Source organism: Mauremys reevesii, linkage group 3 (genome assembly GCF_016161935.1).
Source record: "Mauremys reevesii isolate NIE-2019 linkage group 3, ASM1616193v1, whole genome shotgun sequence".
Lineage (NCBI taxonomy): Eukaryota > Metazoa > Chordata > Testudines > Geoemydidae > Mauremys > Mauremys reevesii.
The window spans coordinates 101,306,253-101,328,823 of record NC_052625.1 but is presented as its reverse complement, the minus strand read 5'-3'; the positions used below and the strand labels follow the sequence as shown (position 1 = coordinate 101,328,823).

Genomic DNA, 22,571 nt, shown 5'->3' with positions numbered 1-22,571 from the left:
AAATGCCCACTGTGATCCTTGGAGACCCGCATACCCGTTACTGCCTTGGCTCATGAAACCCTATACAGGGAAGCTTGACAGGAGCAAGGACCGGTTCAACTACAGGCTGAGCCGGTGCAGAATGACTGTGGAGTGTGCTTTTGGGCGTTTAAAGGCTCGCTGGAGATGTTTGTATGGGAAGCTAGACTTGGGGAAAGCAGCATCCCCGGTTATAAGCGCTTGCTGTACCCTCCATAATATTTGTGAAGGGAAGGGTGAAACATTCAGTGAGGCATGGACCACCGAGGTTCAAGTCCTGGAGGCTGAATATGCACAGCCAGAGAGCAGGGCTAATAGAGAGGCCCAGCACAGGGCTTCAAGGATTAGGGATGCCTTGAGGGAAGAATTTGAGGCTGAAAGCCAACAGTAATGTTTGCTGCCTTGCATGGGAGTGAATTGCACTGCTTACACTGTTATTCTATTATCCATAATAATAATATGATTTGCAGTGCCTCTTTCTTTACTGGGCTAAGGTGTCTTTCACTATCTGCTATAATAAAGACTGTTTTCAAAGCCAAGAATTGTTTTATTGAAAAGAAAAACACTTCCTTGACAGACAGACAGACACACAACATTTCATTAACACAAGAGGGCAAGGGTGTGGGTTGGTGAACTGTACAGTCACAAGTTTGCATATGCCATGTCTGGATTGCTGTTTAATGAATCCTGCACTTCAGGGTGCATATACTGCATGGTGATGGGGTTGAATGCAGAGGGTAAGGGTGGTGGTAGGTATCAGGGCTGGTTGGGGAACGTACAGGTGTTGGAGGCAGCTGGTGGTGGTAAGAGCCTGGATGCTGGGGAAAGGTGGTTGGAGCTGACATTGGGGCACAAGGCACAAAGGACGGGGCGGGTGGGGGAGTAGCACGGTAGTGCTCTGCTTGCATGGCAACGAGTGACTCTATAGACTCCGCTTGGCGCTCCAGGATGCTTAGCAGCCGCTCCGTGCTTTTCCTCTTGGCCACTGCATTTCTCTTGCGGTCCTGCTTTCTTTCTCTCGCCACTCCTTCAATTCTTTTCTCTCTGTAGCAGAGTGCTGAAGAACAGTTTTCAGCATGTCCTCTTTGCTCTTTCGGGATTTTTAACTCAAATTTTGAAGCCTCTCTGATGTTGAACATCTGGGCAGTACATTCAAGGTCACTGTACACACAGAAATGATAACATTTAACACGGCCAGCATTGTATCCACTATCACCAGACATGAATTGTTAAACTGAGGAGTTCTCACTTGCAAGTTCTCACTTGCATTCTTTATCCCAAAAGGAAAACACAACAGAAGCCACGAAATGGTGAGTGAGGAGTGGGGCTTGAGTGAGAGGAGCTGGTTGCTTCGGGTAATCTGGAGTGCTAGAGGGGTTGAGTGAAGATGCAGATGCAGGGTGATCTTATCTCCCTATCTCTTCACTAAAGAGTCTCCCAACATTTTTCACAGGACTTAATCCTGGAAGATGTTTCCCTACTGCGAGTCACTAGGGAACAGCGGGGGGCTCTTTTAGAGCAATGTGGATTCCGCCCGGGACCCTATGCGGCGTGCCTGTGTTCAGAAATGGTCCCCCCCCCCCTGGCCGAAGAGTGGCGCGGACGCGTCACCGTCACTGGGACAAGGGACACAGTGGCTCTGCCTATAAACCTGCGCAGGCATATTGCCCACGCTCTGGATGAAGCTTTTGCTGAGATAACTGAAGCAGATTACCGCGACGTGATAGACCACATCAACGGGCTATTCCACATCTAGACGCTGCCATGCATGCATCCATAACCCCCCTTCCTCTCCAGAAACATTTCCACCCAGAAAATAAAAGCCGCTTACGGTACACCTCCTCTGCCTGTCCTTCTGCAACTGCTGGCTGCTGCTGCGATTGGGTACTTTCCTCCTGGCTTGAGAAGAGCTCCTGGCTGCATGCCTCCAGGGAATCTGCGGTTTCTTCCCCCATCCCAGGAGCTTCACTCGCGGTTTCCTCTCCCCCCCCCGCAGCCTCCTCCTCCTCCTGTCCCCCAGCCTGCTCAGAAGTGTCCATCGTTACCCTGGGATTGGCAGTGGGGTCACCCCCAAGTATGTTGTCCATCTCCACGTAAAAACGGCAGGTCGTGGGGGCGGATCCGATCTGCGATTCTCTCGGGCTTTGTAATAGGCACTCCGCAGCTCTTTAACTTTCACCCTGCATTGTAGTGCGTCCCGTTGATGGCCCCTATCCAGCATGTCCCTTGATATCTGCTCAAAGATATCGTAATTCCCGCAGCTGTGCCTGAACAGACGCCTCACCCCAAACACTGATGAGGTCCTGCAATTCACCTGTGCTCCATGCTGGGGCTCGGCGTGGAGGCATGGTTACCTGTAACCTGTAACTGATTAACTGATTGCACTCCACACCTGGCTGCAGCAAACAGGAAGGAGATTTTTAAATTTCCCGGGGCATTTAAAGGGCGGGTCACCTGAGGCAAGAGCAGTAGAGTGCAAACTGATGTGCAGAGTGGCTGAACAGGAATTCTGGGATAGCTCCTTATTCCCTGGAGGACAGGTAAAGCGCTGGTGAGTGTCCACACCTGCTGAGCAGCGCTGGTGTCACCAGCGCTGCACTCTTATACCCCAACCCGGATGGGTTTTCAGCCAGCGCTGCAACCAGGGAGTTGCAGCGCTGGTTGTGCCCTGCAAGTGTGGACGGGGTGTTAATTGCAGCGCTGGAAAGCCTCCACCAGCGCTGCAACTTGTAAGTGTAGCCAAGCCCTTATAGTTTGGATTGACTGCAGTGAGAGTTGTAGATGCGCAGCCCCAAGTTTAATTCCCTGCCTAAATATGGATTTAGGGGTCTAACTTTAGGCTTCCCAGGTAGAAAACTTTGGGTTTAGTGTTGTTAAAATAATTTTCATCTTAGCGTAGGATTCACTCAATTAGTTTTAAGATGGAGCTTGACAATCTTAAGAATGGGATTACATAATGGGGGTTGCCTGTGACAGCAGGAGACTCAACTTGATGACCCAGGAGGTCCCTTCCAGTTTCACTTACTCATGGCAGATCTGAAGAAGCAGTTGGCCTTTGAGCAATGAGTTTGTAAGACGAAAATGTTCTTTATGAATCAGCATTTTAAGTGTTTAAAAATTACTGGGAGAATGGTGCTGTCTGAGGTTGCTCAGACTGTGTGGTCTTTACTCCCGGAATAAGTAGCCCAAACAGAGTCCTTCAGGCAGCCTTCCTGGAAGACGGAAAAGAATAGGGAATCCAAATAATATGTCTTGGATGGGAGGCGATAAAAGATCTGAAAGTCTTAGGCTCCAGGAAGAAATGGGAGATATGTTCACATTTTACTCTGGCAGTAAAAACAACACAGGTTGAGTACACTTCTCCTAGCCATGTCAAGCACCTAATGTGCTTGACTATGGATTTTGCAGACACAGTATATTCTGAGAACTCTATTTATTGGTAAGTAACCATCTTTTCTCTTCATTGTGCCATAATGTGTGATTTTTCTTCCCAGTGAATAATCATGAATAGGGCTACAATTTTGTCATGGAGGTCACGGAATCTGTGACTTCCAGAGACCTCTGTGACTTGAGCCCCCAGCACCTGTGTCCTCTGGCAGCTGGGAACTGTGGGGGCTCAAACTCCCAGCCACAGAGGGAGGCAGGGGTGCCCTGCAGGAAGTTCCCAGCCAGGGTGGAGGCAGGGGTGCCCGGAGCTCCGAGATAGCGGAGAGACCCCAAACTCCCGGGCGCTGCAGGCAGCGGGGCTCCTGGGAATTCCCAGCTGCCGTGGGTGCCCCGGAGCACGGAGCCGCCATGGGCGGGTGTTGCAGGCGGTGGGGGTACCCTTCACCTCCAAGCCAGGCTCCCTTAGGTTATGTGGTGAGCCTGAAGCTCCCCATTTTGTCATGCATGTTTTTAATAAAAGTCACAGATAGGTCATGGGCTTCCGTGAATTTTTCTTTATTGCCAGTGACCTGTCCGTGACTTTTTTACTAAAAATATGCATGACAGCATCTTAGCCTTAATCATGAGCAAAGAAGCATTCTAAATCTTGATGATCCAGTGGAATACTTAATACAAACTGCTCAATTTTTGTACATGTATATTTTATATAGCATGTCTTTGAGGACCCCGAAGGGAAGATTGAATTGCCACCTTCCTTAAAAGTGAATTCCTGGAAACGTCCACACGAATTTTTAACTAATAAGGTAAGAAGCACGTATTTTAACTGTACAGAAGAGTAGATACAAGATCTTATAGTGGTGTAGACTTTAGGTTAAAATTGATTTCCTATTTTTCTGACAAACACATTTCATAGGGCAAAAACTTCAAAAGTTTGTGTATGCTACTTATGCTCAACAACATCTCAAAAAACGTATGGGTCATAGTCTTCCACCTTATTCCCTGAGTTGCCCTAATGAAACCAATTGCATTGTCTTTTTATATGCATTGCTTGTTCTGCGTGAGAAAACTAAACTGAAATGTGATTATTGACTGCAGTGTTAGTAGCAGCCACAATTGTTATAACAGGTACCGGAGTGGTAGAATTCAAACTTGCCACAACTAGGCTAATGGATTGCAAATGCTTGGCACATCCTTGCAAGGGAAGAGACAACTATTACTCTGGAAGAGACATATGCTACCTTTCCTCAATTAAATAAAACAAGAAATTTACAATGAAGGAACTGCAAGCCTCTCTCTACAAATGCACTCTTTTCTAGACTTGTCAGCTGCAGACATTCTGGAGACCGGTACCTCAAAGTCTGCATGAGGTGCCTCCATCAGACAATAAACAGAGAATGGTTTATGAGACAGATGAAACATGTTAGAACTTAATCATAGGACTGGAAGGGACCTTGAGAGGTCATCTAGTCCAATCCCCTGCACTCATGGCAGGACTAAGTATTATCTAGACCATTCCTGACAGGAGTTTGTCTAACCTGCTCTTAAAAGTCTACAATGATGGAGATTCCACAACCTCCCTAGGCAATTTATTCCAGTGCTTGCTTAACCACCCTGATCGTTAGGAAGTTTTTCCTAATGTCCAACCGAAACCTCCCTTGCTGCAGTTTAAGCCCATTGCTTCTTGTCCTATCCTCAGAGGTTAAGAAGAACAATTCTTCTTTCTCCTCCTTGTAACAACCTTTTATGTACTTGAAAATGATTATTGTATCCCCTCTGTCTTCTCTTCTCCAGACTAAATAAACTCAGTCTTCCCTCAGAGGTCATGTTTTCTAGACCTTTAATCATTTTTGTTGCTCTTCTCTGGATTTTCTCCAATTTGTCCACATCTTTCCTGAAATGTGCCCAGAACTGCACTCAAAACTCCAGTTGAGGCCTAATCAGCACAGAGTAGAGTAGAAAAATTACTTCTCATGCCTTGCTTACAACACTCTTGCTAATACATCCCAGAATGATGTTTGCTTTTTTTGCAATAGTGTTATACTGTTGACTCATATTTAGCTTGTGGTCCACTATGACCCTCAAATCCCTTTCCATGGTACTCCTTCCTAGGCAGTCATTTCCCATTTTGTATGTGTGCAACTGATTGTTCCTTCCTAAATGGAGTACTTTGCATTTGTCCTTATTGAATTTCATCCTCTTTACTTCAGACCACTTCTCCAGTTTGTCCAGATCATTTGGAATTTTAATCCTATCCTTCAAAGCACTTGCAACCCCTTCCAGCTTGGTAAACTTTATAAGTGTACTCTGTATGCCATTATCTAAATCATTGCTGAAGATATTGAACAGAACTGGACCCAGAACTGATTTTTGAGGTACCCCACTTATGCCCCTCCAGCATGACTGTGAAGCACTGATAACTACTCTCTGGGAATGGTTTTCTAACCGGTTATGCACCTGCCTTATAGTAGCTCCATCTAGGTATTTCCCTCATTTGTGTATGAGAAGGTCATGCGAGACCATATCAAAAGCTTTACTAAAGTTAAGATATACCACATCTTCTGCTCTCCCGCCTCCTCTGCCCCCATCCACAAGGCTTGTTACCCTTTCAAAGAAGGCTATCAGGTTGGTTTGACATGATTTGTTCTTGACAAATCCATGCTGACTGTTACTTATCACCTTATTATCTTGTAGATGTTTGCAAATTGATTGATTGCTTAATTTGCTCCATTATCTTTCCGGGTACAGAAGTTAATCTGACTGGTTGGTAATTCCCCGGGTTGTCCTTATTTCCCTTTTTATAGATGGGCACTATATTTTCCCTTTTCCAGTGTTCTGGAATCTCTCCTGTATTCCATGACTTCCTGTATTGCATGTTCCCACCAGGGTAGTAATGTTCACATGCTACCAGACAACAGAAAGGTGGTTTCTTTTTATTAGCAAGTCTTAGGGAACCCAAGTCAGAACATCGCACCCATGTGACCATAAAAAAATTGAAAGTTACATTTGAGGAAGAAATGCAGCCTGTCAGTCTAGCAAATTCTCAGGACAAAGAATTATCTCAGGACAACTGGTGCACAGGGGCAAAGTTATGAAGAGAAGAACCTCCCTGTTTCCAGTGCTGTCCAGCCATGTCACCAGTGAGCAGAAGGGGTTAACTGCATAAATAGAACTACTTGCCTGCTCTTGTAAATTCACAAAACTCCAATTTTTTTCCTACAGGTCTCCATATGTTAAACTTGCAGGGAGATATGCCTTCTTGATTCTCTGCAAAGACAAGAAGTGTATTTTCTCTCCCTTTTAAGAATGTGAAAAGGTTTTGGGAAAGTATCAGTGGGTCCAGAGGGCCTGATCCTGATTCTCTCACATGTGCTGTTCAGACTGTGGTTTTATTTGGGCAGAACATTGAAGTAGAAATCTGCCATGCAGATATGAAGATTATGAATGTACCCATAATATATTATCATCCTTGGTCTCCCATTTCAGACATCCCACTTCTTTGAACTGCCTACATAACATGTCCGTATCTTTGACAATATTTGGCTGGCTAATATCCAGTAATGTTTTTTATTTGTGCACAACTTTATTTAATTTTCAGCTGCTTTTAAATAGAAACCAAAACAAGAAATGAATAATCTGCTTGCCATGTCACAGGTGAAGTGCTCTTCAACTCTGAAAATCTGTTGCTGCTGTTTAAATTTAAAACTATCCTATTCCCTTTTTATTCCATTTGAAACCTGAAGGTTCTTAAAGCACTTTCCCTACCTCTCTAGCTTTTCAGTCTTGTCAGTTTTACTTGTGTCAGCTTGTCAGTTTCATTTTTTATTAAATATGCAGTAAGTGTGTTTCAAGTTTAAATTTTTAATGGGAGAGTGGGGGTGGAAATTCACAAGAGCAAAAGATTGCATTATAAATGCTGCCAAAATACATAAAGTGAGTTGTGATAGCTAAAGGACTGGGGCAAATGATATGGCAGCCAGAAACATAAACTATATGTATATAAAATCCTTCAACTATAACATCCGTCTTCAGAGTCCAATGAATAAAGTATTTAATTTGTTTAGTATTTGATCAACTCTTGTTTTGGTTTTAATCTCCTTAATTTAGTGCCAAGTTGCTAAAATTATTATAAACGCTATAGATATTAATAAAATCATTATAAACACCAAGTGATGAAAAACAGTTAAAATGATGTAGTTAGTGTTAAATGTGGCAGAAACAGAAAAGGATATGGTGAACAAGGATATGTAAAGTAGTAAGAAAAGATTCAAGCAGCTGATCAGAAATAAAAGTGGTTTTGTTTGTTTCCAAAGACTTCCACTGCAATGCTTCTATCTGTTATTGCCAGATTGCCCTAAAATAAACAAATGCACGTTCTGGTTGTAAGCACGGGGGATAGTGCCCCCCCCCCCTTTTTTTTAAACTAACTTTCCTGTTAGTGTCTTGGTGAAGTCTACATTTATGTCAGGTCATTTTTAGCCTAGATTGCATATGTTTCTCATTGGAGCATTAAAGATTGAGGTCAGAATTGAGTTACTGATTATTTTAAAAAAATATAATTATGTTTGGCTTGAACTCTTGTTGCCATAATCTGACACACACACACACACACACACACACACACACACACTCTCTCTCTCACTCACTCTCTCTGTTTGGAGAAAGAACATTAGTGAAGAGTCACCCTTTGGGAAAAAATGCAGTTGTCTTATGATACAGTGTGAAGTTTTAAGTTGTGAATAAATGGAGATGAAACAGCTGCTGAAATAGAAGGTGTTTCTTCAAATAATTCTTGAGAACTCTGTGGGATGGAAGTAGTAAGGAACATGCTACACACTGTTTAACTCATTCTTAGGAAACTTTAAAATATTTGCACAGCTGATAGAAAGTGAAGAGCCAGGCCTCAAACAGGAAGGAACAAATGTTGTTTGTCTATTTTAGAACTATCCGCTAATCCAGGGATCGGCAACCTTTGGCACGTGGCCCACCAGGGTAAGCCCCCTGGCATGCCGGGCCAGTTTGTTTACTTGCCACGTCCGCAGGTTTGGCCAATCACAGCTCCCACTAGCCACGGTTCGCCTCTCCAGGCCAATGTGGGCTGCAGGAAGCGGCGCGGGCCAAGGGATGTGCTGGCCATGGGAAGCGGTGGCCAGCACATCCCTTGGCCCACGCCGCTAACCGCAGCCCCTATTGGCCTGGAGCAGCGAACTGCAGCCAGTGGGAGCTGTGATTGGTCGAACCTGCGGACGTGCAGGTAAACAAACTGGCCCCCGTCCTGCCAGGTGGCTTACCCTGGTGGGCTGCGTGCCAAAAGTTGCCGATCCCTGCACTAATCTTTCACTATAGAAAAATATTCTTCGTATTGCAACAATGACATTAACACAAATCTCTTGTCACTTGCTATACACTGCAGTAAAGTTTTTGAAGTCGTATAGTAAAGCATCTAATAAAAATCTCAGTTCATCAAGTGATTACTAGTAATCAACTTAATGATGCTCGAATATGTAAAAACACAATAAACTACAAGAAAGCAAACCATTTTTCCATATATTTCTCAGAGGAGACATTGGTTCTAGACTAATTGTCATTAAAACAGCATTTACAGCATCTGTCCAGTATATGGTACAAAACTGGTATTTTTTATTTAATTGCAATGTTGTTAAGTTTAGAGGGATACCACCAGTATCTCAAGTCAATTTGATATTGAGCCGTCTTGTGGATCTTAGTATTGTTATAGAAAACAATAAGTGTAATCATTTGTAAATCATATTGCTCTGAGAGGATATTTTGACAAAGGATAAATTATAAAATGAACAGAAATCAAAATGACAGTCTGTTAAGCAGATCATCAGCATGTATTTATGCCTGTATCTTTGTAAACTATTGTGTTACATTTATACAAATAAATTCCCTTTGAATACTGTGGCAAAATTCAGTGACTTTATTGGAAACAGGAGTGGTCTTGAAGATTTGTTTTTAAAAACAAAATTACAAAACAACAAATACCTTAGAGCCAAATGATTCAAAATGCTTTTTAGTATGTTGAGTGGAAAATAACTATGTTGTACCATCTTTTTAATAAAATATCTTGAGTGAATCTGATAATCATAAAAGTGAGACACTTGCTAGACCCAGGTATGATCTAAACAGTCTTCTCCTTGCAGGACTGTCAGTGCATTTACATCCTATTTTTCAGCATCTGTAGTGTATTATATTCTACTATATTTCTTTCACAGACAGCCATTTCCACTTGTGCTGAATGAGGCAGTTCATTTCATGACATGGTTATTTTGTCTGTCATAAAAGAACTAAAAACCACTAAGCCCTAATGTGAACCCCTAAATTTCATTTTCAGTTGTCCTTAAAGTTGTATTTGAATGTTGTGCAGTGAAAGGAGCAAATCTGTTATCGTTAATGTTTGTCCATCGAGACACAGAAAACTTTTGCTTATTATCACTTGTTAACTAAGTTCCCAATACAACTTAATGATTAATTAAATTTTGAACACCTTCTGTGTTTTTACTTTTTCACCCCCCTCCCCCATTAACAAATATTGAAGCAGTAAGGGAATTTGCAGGTCTGGCATCCTTTTAGCTGATGACTGGCATTTCTAGTATTTGTACAATATTGTGCTCATATATTTTTTTCATGGACCTTTATTCTTTTCAGTGAATATAGGTACAGGCTTTCAACTAAAACCTCTTCTCTTTCAGGTTCCTGTAGTAGTGAAAAACGAAAACTGGTTTGACCTTTTTTCAGCAAATGAACACTTACTTGGTAGTGAGGTATGTAGTAAATGTGATAGCTCATGTCATAACAAGGACTGATCCCTCAACATTAGTGGTATAAATAGACCATCAACAGGAGAAATTAAGTATAGTAAATCCTGTCAGTGGGTTGCGGGGGAAATGATAGATAGTCTCATATCAGGATCAAACAGGTTTAATAATGAAGGATTATCATTCTTAGAAACTGAATAAATACAGAGACAGTGAACGGCTGATCAACAGTAATCAGTGTTTTTAAAGTGACAGTGCAGGTTATGAATAAGGTTTATTAATACTTGCATGGAAAATTAATGTTGTTAATGCTAAAAGGAAACTATTATTTACAAAAGGAAGTAAAGATCCTTAACTTTAGGGTAAGTTCACCTCCACGAAAGAAGTATGGAATCTAAAAGTGCTGAAAAATCTTTTATAATTTTGCTTTACAATATTCATTATATAGAAAAGAGGCCAAGTGTAGGAATGCATTTAGCTACTGGTTAGTATGAGCCTTCCAAGTCTGTGTGGCAGACTATAAATGTAAGTAAAGGACATGCTCTTTAAAGAGCGGAGTATAGCAACATGATTATTTTGGAAAATATTTAGATGTTTTAAAATGAGTTAATTTTTTTACATTATACTAAGTATAAACAATATCCATTACAGGAACAAATATTATTTTTCATATCTTATCGCTAACATTGTGCGGGAGGTGGAGGAGAATGGGAATGAATCTAATGTCTGATTTCAAAATAAATTACGTGTCTTTCATTTTTTCTTTGGTAAAACAGGGCAAAATACAAATACTTAGGCTTCAAATATAGAAGAAGCTGTATGACTTAATGGCTCTCATATTAAGGGCTGTTGTTTGAAGCACAGTTTGAAATAAGTATACGGGGTGAATTGGTGGTTTCAGATCCTACCAAACTGTTATTCATGTTACAAAATTACAATACATTATCTGGGATGCCTCACTTTCTTAAAAAGAACACAGAGGTGAATCAGCAGGGAAAACTGCCAAACACTAATCTCTCCTTTTATAAAGGGATGATAGTCTTATATTTCTATTTTCAGAGAACAGCTAAGAATTTTGGATTTTGGTTAGAGATGGGTCTGAACTGTAGCATCAGATCCAAACACTCCTGAACTTGCAGCTTTGAAATTTGGATCCAGATATTAACTTTTTCAGAGTTAGGGTGCTTGATTGTTAGAAGACAATGCTTGAGCTGTGAAGTTGGATCTGGAGCTGGACCATAGGATTTTGGTTGAGCCTCTCTCTAATTGGGATTAGGGAAGTGGGAACCCCAAAACAAAAGCTACTAACTTTAAATTGGACAACACAAAAGATTGAAATATTAATACAAATGGGAATATGTACATATGTAAAATTTAAATTATTTAATATTTCATTTATTACTTTGCACATTAATCAACATCTCTGTAGGGCAAGGAAACTGTCTTATAAAAGAGCCAGCTTTAATATATGGATATTCCTGTTGAACTGCTTATATACTATATTCAAGGGTATGTCTACATTACGGAATTATTCCGATTTTACATAAACCGGTTTTGTAAAACAGATTGTATAAAGTCGAGTGCATGCGGCCATGCTAAGCACATTAATTCGGTGGTGTGCGTCCATGTACTGAGGCTAGCGTCGATTTTTCCGGAGCGTTGCACTGTGGGTAGCTATCCCTTAGCTATCCCATAGTTCCCGCAGTCTCCCCTGCCCATTGGAATTCTGGGTTGAGATCCCAATGGAAAAACAGTGTCGCGGGTGATTCTGGGTAAATGTTGTCACTCAATCCTTCCTCTGGGAAAGCAACGGCAGGCAATCATTTCGCGCCCTTTTTCCCTGGATTGCCCTGGCAGACGCCATAGCATGGCAATCATGGAGCCCGTTTTGCCTTTTGTCACTGTCACCGTATGTGTACTGGATGCTGCTGACAGACGCGGTACTGCACTGCTACACAGCAGCATTCATTTGCCTTTGCAAGATAGCAGAGACGGTTACCAGTCATATTGCACCGTCTGCCATGCCATTGTAAATTGGAGATGAGATGACGGTTATCAGTCGTTCTGTACCATCTGTTGCTATAATGGGTGCTCCTGGCTGGCTCGCTGAGGTCGGCCGGGGGCGCATAGGCAAAAATGGGAATAACTCCCCGGGTCATTCCCTTCCTATGTTTTGTCTAAAAATAGAGTCAGTCCAGCCTAGAATATGGGGCAAGTGTACTAGAGAACCAGAGAGCACAGCCGCTCTGTGTCAGAGCCCCAGAGATCCTGCAGAAATGATGAGCTGCATGCCATTCTAGGGGGTGCCCCTGCAACAACCCCACCCGTTGCTTCCCTCCTCCCCCAACCCTCCTGGGCTACCGTGGCAGTGTCCCCCCATTTGTGTGATGCAGGAATAAGAAACACAGACTTTTTAATGAGATAAAATGAGGGAGAGGAAGCCTCCAGCTGCTATGATAGTCCAGGCAGTACAGAATCTTTTATTTAGACATGATGGGGGAGGGGGGGGCTGATGGAGCTCAGCCCCCAGTTGCTATGATGAGGACGGTTACCAGCCGTTCTTCACCATCTGCTGGGAATGACCAGGAGTCATTCCTATTTTTACCCAGGCGCCCCCGGCCGACCTCACCGAGGCCGGCCAGGAGCACTCACAGGATGATGACGAGGATGGATACCAGTCCTTTTGTACCGTACCGTCTGCCACTGGGGAGGGGAAGGGAGGGGAGAGGATGCTGCTGTTTAGCACTGCAGCACCCCATCTACCAGCAGCATGTATTAGACATAGGGTGACATTGAAAAAAGGCGAGAAACGATTTTTTCCCTTTCGGGGGGGGGGGGGAAGGGTGTAAATTGACGACATACACCCTGAAACACCCAGGAAAATGTTTTTGACCTTTCAGGCATTTGGAGCCCAGCCAAGAATGCAAATGCTTTTCGGAGACTGCAGGGACTGTGGGATAGCTGGAGTCCTCAGTACCCCCTCCCTCCCTCCATGAGCGTCCATTTGATTCTTTGGCTTTCCGTTACGCTTCTCACGCAGCACTGTGCTGAGTCCTTGCTGTGGCCTCTGTCTATCATAGCCTGGAGATTTTTTCAAATGCTTTGTCATTTTGTCTTCTGTAACAGAGCTCTGATACAACAGATTTGTCTCCCTGTACAGCGATCAGATCCAGTATCTCCCGTACGGACCATGCTGGAGCTCTTTTTGGATTTGGGACTGCATCACCACCCATGCTGATCAGAGCTCCACGCTGGGCAAACAAGAAATGAAATTCAAAAGTTCGCGGGGCTTTTCCTGTCTACCTGGCCAGTGCATCCGAGTTCAGATCGCTTTCCAGAGCGGTCACAATGGTGCACTGTGGGATACCGCCCGGAGGCCAATACCGTCGATATGCGGCCACACTAACCCTAATCCGACATGGCAATACCGATTTCAGCGCTACTCCTCTCGTCAGGGAGGAGGAGTACAGAAACCAGTTTAAAGAGCCCTTTATATCGATATAAAGGGCCTCATTGTGTGCAGGGTTAAATTAGTTTAACGCTGCTAAATTCGGTATAAACTCGTAGTGTAGACCAGGCCTGAGTAAAATAAATAAAAGAGGGGTTAGCTTCCCAAGTCACTTAACTAGTTAACCTTTAAACACATAAAAATAGACATATGTCTTGCATAATAAGGAAAAACTTCCTTACCACTAAAGGTCAAGTGTATACTTTTGATCATTGGTGCACTATATAATCCATTACCTGCTCATAAATCAGTCAGCATACAGATTTCTGAAAAGTTCTCAGACCACTTCTCCTGTGATTAGTGCCAGTTCTTGTAGCTCTCATTGTTGGTGAATCATGGTTGGTTAGTGAAGAGTATATTCTATTTCTTGGTAGAATGTTTGATTATGGAAATGTTCTTTTCTTTAAAAAATAAAAAATGCAGCAAATACTAAATGTAAAAAATGTAACTGCACTATAATGAATGCATTCTCTTAGGCACGATATGTACAAAGTAAGAGTAGTTTTGTGTTTGCAGTCTTATCATTAGACCCTGCCAGCTTCACTTGACAGGTCTCCCACCCATACCTTTCATGAAACAACACTACTGTGACATCAGATGTGCTATTGATGGCATGTGTTAATTAATACAATGTCTATTAGCAGTTCCCATTTTCATAAAGCTTTGTAGATCTCTACATACAGCTAAATGTCACGTATTATGGAATATTTGTGCTGATAAAAGCAAATCTTGCAATCAATTAATTTTAATGCACTCTTCTATGATACTTGCTTTCCCATTAGCATTTGGAATTGTTTTGCATTTTCTGACTAATATAATTTAACTTCATTTGATTTTTTTTCCCTAAAATGTGCAATGTGAAAAACTAAAAACTTTTTTTTAAAAAATTTCTGTGATTTCAGCTGATGAGATGGATAATAAGTGAAATTTGTGCAGTCTGGAGGATATATAATGTGAACGTATTAACTAATGAGGGTAAAACCAACACAAACGAAACATCTATATTCTCTTGGAAGCCATGGGAGCATATATATGCCTTATGCAAGGCTATTAAGGGACACATGCCACTGTATAATAGCTATGGAAAATATGTGGTGAAACTTTACTGGATGGTAAGTGACTGCTTTCAGTTATATAAAATGTTATATCTGTATGCTTATGCCATTAATATGAATATACTGTATTATCTTTATCAGGATAAATATTTTGCTTTTTTGAAAAAAATGTTTTGTAGTGGTAAAATTGTTAAACTGTCAATATAAAAATGAATTGTATTTGTACAATTTAAGAGTTAAGAGTTATGAAATCCTATATCATTAGCCAGATGTGCAGTAATTGTTTAGAAACACACTATCTGGAGTATTTTATTGCTTGTTAGGAAATTATATTTATCTAGGCACTACTGAAAAATAAATATGTGCAGTTTGTGTATACAGTAGAGAAGAAGTGTGTAGCTAATGTTGCATCTGTTTAAAGGGCTTTTCACATGCTTAGAACTTTGCAACCCTTTTTGCCTTCACACTGAAATTTTTGGATTTACTCAAACTCACTACACACAAAGAGTGGTAAAAATGTATTTTTTTACATTATTGTTTAAGTGATCCATTTTGAACAGCACTAGTACCTCAGTGGTTTGGAGTAGAAACTTGAAATTGGCAGAGCCTACTTTGACAGGCTTTAATTCCTATGTTGCAACTGTACCTTCTGGTGGTGTGGGTGAAACTTTATTTTGATATTGCTGAGTTATTTGTTTTTTTTTCAAAATTGATTTAACCCATGTACACTTTTGTTTTAATCTAAGAACAGCTTGGAGATCCATTGTGTTAACAAAAAACAAAAACCTCCACACAACATCTTAGTATCACACATAGGTACATGAACAAAGTAAGTGGAAATTCTCATTCAGTACAAGAAGTGGTAACTGGAGTTTTAAAGGAAGTATTTAAATCTATGAGACATTATGCAAACATCTTCTGGTCTTGTGGTTTGAATGGTTTAATATTGAGATTCGATGCAAATTTGCAGTAGATTCAGACTAAACTAGACCAAACCCCTGGTGTACTAGGATTAAGTATAAGGTTTTTCTCTAAGATGTCTAAGAAGCTCAATTTATTGTTTTTAAACAGCTGTTGGGACTATTTTCAACTTTACTAGGGCTGGATGAAAGTTAAAATCCCAAACTTGCATATTAGATTTCAATAGATGTATCACTAAAATTGAAGATAATCAGGCAAAGGAGTAAGGAAGGAAAAAATAAACGAATGACATTTCAAATGAATCATAGAAATTTTAATTTTCAAAATACTGAGAGAGCTAGGCCAAGTGGATGGGGAAGGTGGAGTACACAATAGGTATGGAAGTCACTAGAAGAAATCAAGGCAAAAGAATTGAGTTTTGGGGAGGAATTAGATCAAGAGAATGATGATGCTTGGCCTGGTACAAGACTGATATCACTTCAGATGCTGGGACAATGGAAAACGAAGTAGGAAGTCATGCATGTGAGGAAAAGATACCAAGACCAACAAACTATGAGAAGTGGGGAAAGGAGTGGAGCAATGGGAAGTAAGATGTAGATGGGGCAGATTTAGGAATAGCGTTAAAAGTGAGGATGAGGCTCTTGAACTTAATTTGGAAAGAGACGGAGCCAAAAAATGGACTCTGACCATGTCACGACACTTATAAAGCAACAGGAAAGGAAGACTGTTTTAGCTGCTGAATGTGGAAAAGATGTGGTAAAGGAGGAGGCTACGGAATTCTCGGGGAGAGGGGAGAACTGTGATGTGAGCCAGTGTGTGTTAGCAGAGAAAATGAAAAGGAAAAAACAGATTTTAGAAATTTTAGAGAGAAATGGCAAGATCTGAGTATTAAGAAAGAAAGAAAAAAAAAGTCAATAACTCCAAGATTCTGAGTTTGAGTTATGGGTAGGATGATGGGGAGAGGACTTGAGAAGAAAGATTAGAAGTTTTAATTTAAGAAAACCATGGGATATCCATGAGGAGAGATGAATAAGACTGAACGAGATAAATATCCAGACAAAGGTGGGTTTCAGAGTCATTAGATCAGAGATGATGAGATGACTTACTTATAATGCAGTTTCAGCTGGTGGAGATCCCAGTCAGGGATTCTGTGCCCCACTTACGAGGCACTACTCACACACAATGAAGAGACAATTCCTGTCTGAAAAGGCTGGGAGTATATGTTGTGAGACAATGAGAGCAGAGAACATCAACTAAAGTCAAGCGCAGTGAGAGAAAGGAGACCAAGAACAAATCTTTGGTTAACACAAACAGAGTAAGAGAAGAAAAAAGATGATCTGCCAAAAGGGAAAGGTCAGCAAGTTAAGAGGAGAAACGGGAAAGAACACAGTGATGGAAGCCCAAGTGGTTGGTCAACATTAGGAATGCAGTAGAGGGATCAAGAAAATGTGTTTGGAGAAGAGGCTCTTAGATTTGGCAAGGAAGAGATTGCTAGTGACTCTTGCAAGCAGAGTTTTAGTACAGTATATAGGACTGAGGCAGATCAAGGAGGGAGCTGAAAGAGGAAGAAAAGGCCCAGGGAATAGACCACCCAATGCGCTTAAAGTTAAAAGGGAGGGTGAAAATGAGAGGGGGAGGGGGAAACTGCGAGAGGAAAGAAAGTACTGTATGGTCAAGTGAATGTTTCTTTAGGATGTGTGAAATAACAGTATTCATGAATTCAGAGAAAAAAGCTAAAGGGAAGAGAGCAATTAACAATAGAGAGAGAGGGGAAGAGGGAGAGAACAAGACAGGTTAGGATCCAAGAGATAATTGGATTGAGTTGAATTCAAACAAAGTTGAGTCTTCTGTTAGTTGTGATTGTTAATGCTTCTCTGCTGGAGGACAGGAACAAACTTCCATGTAATAGGCACTTGTTAGGCCCTTCCTTATGCAACCATTTCTTTATGCTGCTAATATGTCTGGATTGAGAAATGTTATGCTATTAAAGCTTTCAACATGGAAAACAACCCAGTTTTAATTGTAAAAGCTCCCAACTTCCAAGCTTATTTATATTTTAATACCTTTCCTGCCTCCTCTTCTTAGGTAAAGATTTAACAGGACCTATTGCAGTAGCCCTCCATCCTGCACAGATCTGCAGGCACCTGCTCATAGCATTTCTCATTTTATTGGATAAAGTGCCCAACTATTAGAGCTTGGCACTTCATTGAACTAGCATCTTATGGTACAAGGCTCCTTTTGCTTCTTGCAAATTCTTTAGCTTATTAGGCCACAGTTTCTTCCTCATCACTGCACAGCCCACAGATGCTACGCCAGAGGCAATGCTGTCCTCTTCCCAGTGAGGGGAGAGGGGGACTGAGGTGGACAAGATAGAAAATTGGGGGCGGCGGATAGGGCTGCGCTATACATCTTGTGGGGGGACACATTTATTTTTTAACAATATGCATTTAAGTGTGCATTTTATCTGTTATCCTCAAAAGGAGAATAAAAAAATATATACAGACAGATTGGTTTTAAACTTCATCTATGGCAGCTCACTGATGCAACATTTATTCACAGAAAATCAATAAGAAAAATATGTAAGACAAAAAATAAAATTATACTAATAATATTAACAAATAACAATAAATGCAAACATCTGAAAAAAATTATTGGTTAAATAATACTAATAGCTAATTACTTTAAATCAGAGAATGTACTGTATTATATTTTAAAATTAGCCATTTGCACACGCAAAGAAAATGAACCCCCCCCACACACACACTATTTAAAGCAAAATAAATAACTGACCAAAACTACATACACTTTTTTTCCCTAGCTGATTGAGGACATATTTCCATTCCAGTCAAATAAAAACCAGTCACATTCCTACAATCTGAAAATTCAAAAATATTTTAAAGCTGGGTGGGTTTTTTGGGCAGAGGGTGGTGGAGGTCACTCTGTTGTGCACCCATGTGAGCCACAGTCTTTGTTAAAGTAACAAAAGCAATTAGGCTCTTAACTAAACCAATGGCCAATTAATTAAAAAAAAAGCACAAAATAAATAAAGCACTGCTAATAAAGCAAAAAACCAGAAGCTGACAGGCATAAAAAATCAGAATGTAAATACAAGTAATTTCTTAAACATACAATATGGTTGCTTGCAGCCGGTAAGAGCCGTTCGGGCAGGGGGTCTTGGCTCCAGGGCTGGTAGAGCCCTTGTGGAGCAGCTTCCATAGGAGGCAGGGCCCAGGAGCCCAGGCCAGGGCAGGTCACTGTGGGGAGCCCCGGACCTTCACCTGCACTGGGCAGCATGCCCCAGTGGGCAGGAACACGAGCTTGGGGCTACTCTCAAACACCCCGGCTCCCTGCCTGTGCCTACTTCTGAGCTGTTGCTGTTGGTGGCACTGCCCCCAGAACTGGGCACCCAGCCAGCAGCCGCTGCTCTCTAGCCACACAGCTCTGACAGCAGTGCCACTTCCAACAACAGCACAGAAATAAGTGTGGCAATGCCATACCATGCCACCCTTACTTCTGCATAATATTTGACCTTTGCACTGGGAGGGGTGGCAATTGGGGGACTAATTTTGGGGTGACTGTAGCCTCCACAAGTCCCCGCACACAGCCTTGCACACCTTTTCCATATCTCAAAAGCAGGCAAAATATTGTCCCCTGAAGCAGGGACAGCAGAATGGTGGAACACTACAGCAGCCAAAGAAAGAGGAAAATTATAAAGCAATTTGTGTGGCTGCACAATCTTATGGAGGGGCTAATTACCCTGAATTTAAGTCTTTAGGACAGGAACCCTCAATCTTTTCTCATCTTTAACATCTGAAAACCACCTCCATTTTCCTTTTGTGATACCATATCTCAGACCCCTTACATGCATTTCATAATCCCGTGTATGTTCCACCCCACACATAGCCCCCTTACAAACACTGCTTTCTGCTCTCTGATTCAGATCAGTAATTTTTTTTTCAGTTGGTCTGCAAGATTAGCCATTTACTCCCTGTCTTCAGACCATGATAGATGTATCTTTTTGCCTTGAAGTCCTTGTGCTAACACTGTAGCACAAAAAGGAACACATCTCTGCTTACATATCTCTCATAAAGCGATGTGTTAGTATAGAGATGTTGAACGAGCCTTGCAATGTACGTTGTGTTGCTTAGCAACTACGTGACTCCAGGTTCTTTCAAAAAACCTCTACAGATAAAAATAAAAATCACCCCAATTCTTCCATAACCCTTGCAAAATCACTCATCTCAGCTCAGCTCAGTGTTAAACTGTTGCTTTAGTGGTCATGTTGTCTAAATTTACTGTACAGAAAAGTAAGAAGGAAGGGTTATACTCTCTTATCCCTCACCCGTTAAAATACTTATAATCACTTCTCATTCTTGGAATGAGCACAAATGCAAACAAAGGTGAGGGGAGCTTTTAAATATTAGCACCCATGCACATATGCAGCACCATTGTGATTTGGTGCACCCTTTTTTAAGTAATAGAAAACAAAATCCTATGCATGTTCATTCTACTTCTAAATATCCCCAACTTTGTTTAATATTAGGAAAAGCACACATTCCTCCATTCAGTACAGGCCCCAAGTGAAGTTTTAAAATTGAGTTCTGTTCAGATTGTATTAACTCAGAAATATCTTTATAGATTTTTAGGAATCTTTCCAAAGAGATTTGCTTGTAGGGTCAGTCTGAACATATATATGATAGCCCCTCAAAAGGTAATTTTAAAAGAAATGTAAGAGAAACTAAAATAGGGTTAAACAATGAAAGTGTCAGTTCATTCATAACCATAGTTGCTACCTTGACAAAATATAATATAGTGCTAGATTGTATCTCTACGATTTGCCTTGTGTAAGAGGTGGTGCATAGCTGAGCTTCCCAAGGAGTAGATGAGGGAACAAATTGCAACTCTTCACTGTGAGAGTCATAATTTATGCCCTGGCTCTTTCCTTGCTCCATTGGGATAGTAATCTGCTGTTGATTGATGCTGAGTTCCATTTGCCAGGTTGTTTGGGGGTGCAGAGGTGGGGAAGAGGGGAGCCAAGTCTCCTCTCCATCCACTTGCTTGGGAGATGAATTAGCAGATTTGTGGAGGCAGTCCTCTCCCTGGCACTGTGACTTGTAATGCTAATGCCCCATACAAGGGAGCCAGGAGTTGCCTTCCACGTCTTGAGTCAGTTGCAGGAGTTCAGAGAACATGATCTTACCCCTATAATCTTGGGTTGAGTGCTGTCTGTAGTGTATGAATGATGCTGGGGCTCTATGGGGAACAACAGCATGTAATAAACGACAGTATTGTAACACATCTGCACAGTTAAAGTTGCATAGGCTACTTTAACTGTCATTTCCTGAGTTGTGTGTTCTATTCTCTCTTTACTGAAGTTCCCTTTTCCTTGCTTCCTCTGCTGGCTCTACCAGCTCTTTCACTAGTTCAGGAAAGGTGGGGAGAAAGAAGGGGACATGCAAAGGAGAAGGGAGAGTGATAAACATCAATGGTGGGGGGTGAGAAGGGAAATCTGGGAGAGAGTTGAAGGGAAATTGAGAGAGGGGAAGAATAAAGGGAGAGGGAGAGAAAGTTCACAGATGGGAGAATAAAGAGGGAATGGGCTTTTACTCTAGGCTGGTTTCAGTGAGACATCATATTGTCTCTTAAGGAGACTGGTATCTCCCCAGAATCACCATGTGGTTAAACCTTCCTCTTTGTTCTACTTGATATACCACATCCAGTCTTTGCTGCTTTCACATCCAGTCTCTTCAGCAATAACTGTAATAAGCAAACACATTGTGGCACCTCCACCCTATATTGTTGCAGTAGAACTCCTATCCCCATTCTGCTGTCCTGGGTCCCAGTTCTCCACAATTAGAAGTTGTATTCTACAGGGAAAGAATTGGGACAACTGGTGCAAAGTCTAGGTAGTTCTGTGGGGGGTCTCATATTCATTTCTCACAGGGCTGCCTCTTAAATCTTAAGACCTGGCATGGAGTGTACTTATTCAACATAATTGCAAAAATAGTAGAGCCATTAGCTTGATTTTCCTCCTGCACATCCATTCAGCTCATTTCTGCCAGTAATGCCCTCCCTCTTCCACCAAATAAAATTCTGACCCCAAAAATAGTATTACCTTGAACTGAACTTGCTGCTTCATTTCTGCTGTCTGTCTCATAAGGATTTCTATTTCTGATTTTGAACTCTTACTTTTAGTCCTTAGGAATTACTTCCCCTCTCTCTCCAGTCCCCCTCTCTCACAATGTACATTTTAAAATAATATATACTTAGGCTTTTAAAAGGGGCTATTGTCAATGCATGATAATTACAATACAGATTTGAAGATTTACTAACTCTATGAAATAAAAAAATCAGTCAAGGGGAAAAAGTCAAATAATATCTGAAAGGAAAAGAAGACTGTCACACTGCAGTGTATGTTATTTAACTGTTAAAGTATGATTAGTAACTAATGCAGTCTTAAGAATTACTTACAGAGTTACTGCATCCATAGCTATGGAGAAAAATGAGTAGGCAAACATTCCTTTTTTTTTTTTTGCCCATTAACTTGTACTGCTTGGTTTATGAAACATTTGGTTGAACTGCTACATGAGAGAGGAAACAAAGCTATGTCTTATCTCATTGTTTGTTTGAGCAATTAAAGGTCTGCCATTCAAAAACATTTTTGGTTTTCAAAAATGCACTTGAGAAATTTAAAAATCAGTTATGGCCATTAGCAAATATTCTTTGTCTTTAGAAATATCTATGTATATGATAATGCCTTCATTTAATTATCATATGGTATAAACTCTCTTTTTAGATTCTTGTCCTAAAATCTTAAGAATTGGTGGAAGCACCAATTACATATCAATAGGAACACCAGCCTGAATCCATGTTGTACCTATTACATTTAAATAATTTATCAAACGA

General features: G+C 41.2%; 1 protein-coding gene across 5 annotated transcripts in view; it reads left to right on the top strand.

The window, feature by feature from the left end:
* Positions 1-22,571, top strand: part of ADGB (androglobin) — a 222,810-nt gene that overhangs the window by 42,893 nt on the left and 157,346 nt on the right. For 4 of the 5 annotated variants that reach the window (XM_039532468.1, XM_039532471.1, XM_039532469.1 and 1 more), the window contains exons 3-5: positions 4,116-4,208; positions 10,116-10,187; positions 14,592-14,801. In XM_039532468.1, the coding sequence (XP_039388402.1) occupies positions 4,116-4,208; positions 10,116-10,187; positions 14,592-14,801 (375 nt within the window). The remainder of the gene's footprint in view (positions 1-4,115; positions 4,209-10,115; positions 10,188-14,591; positions 14,802-22,571) is intronic. The other variant, XM_039532470.1, reaches the window with a different exon arrangement.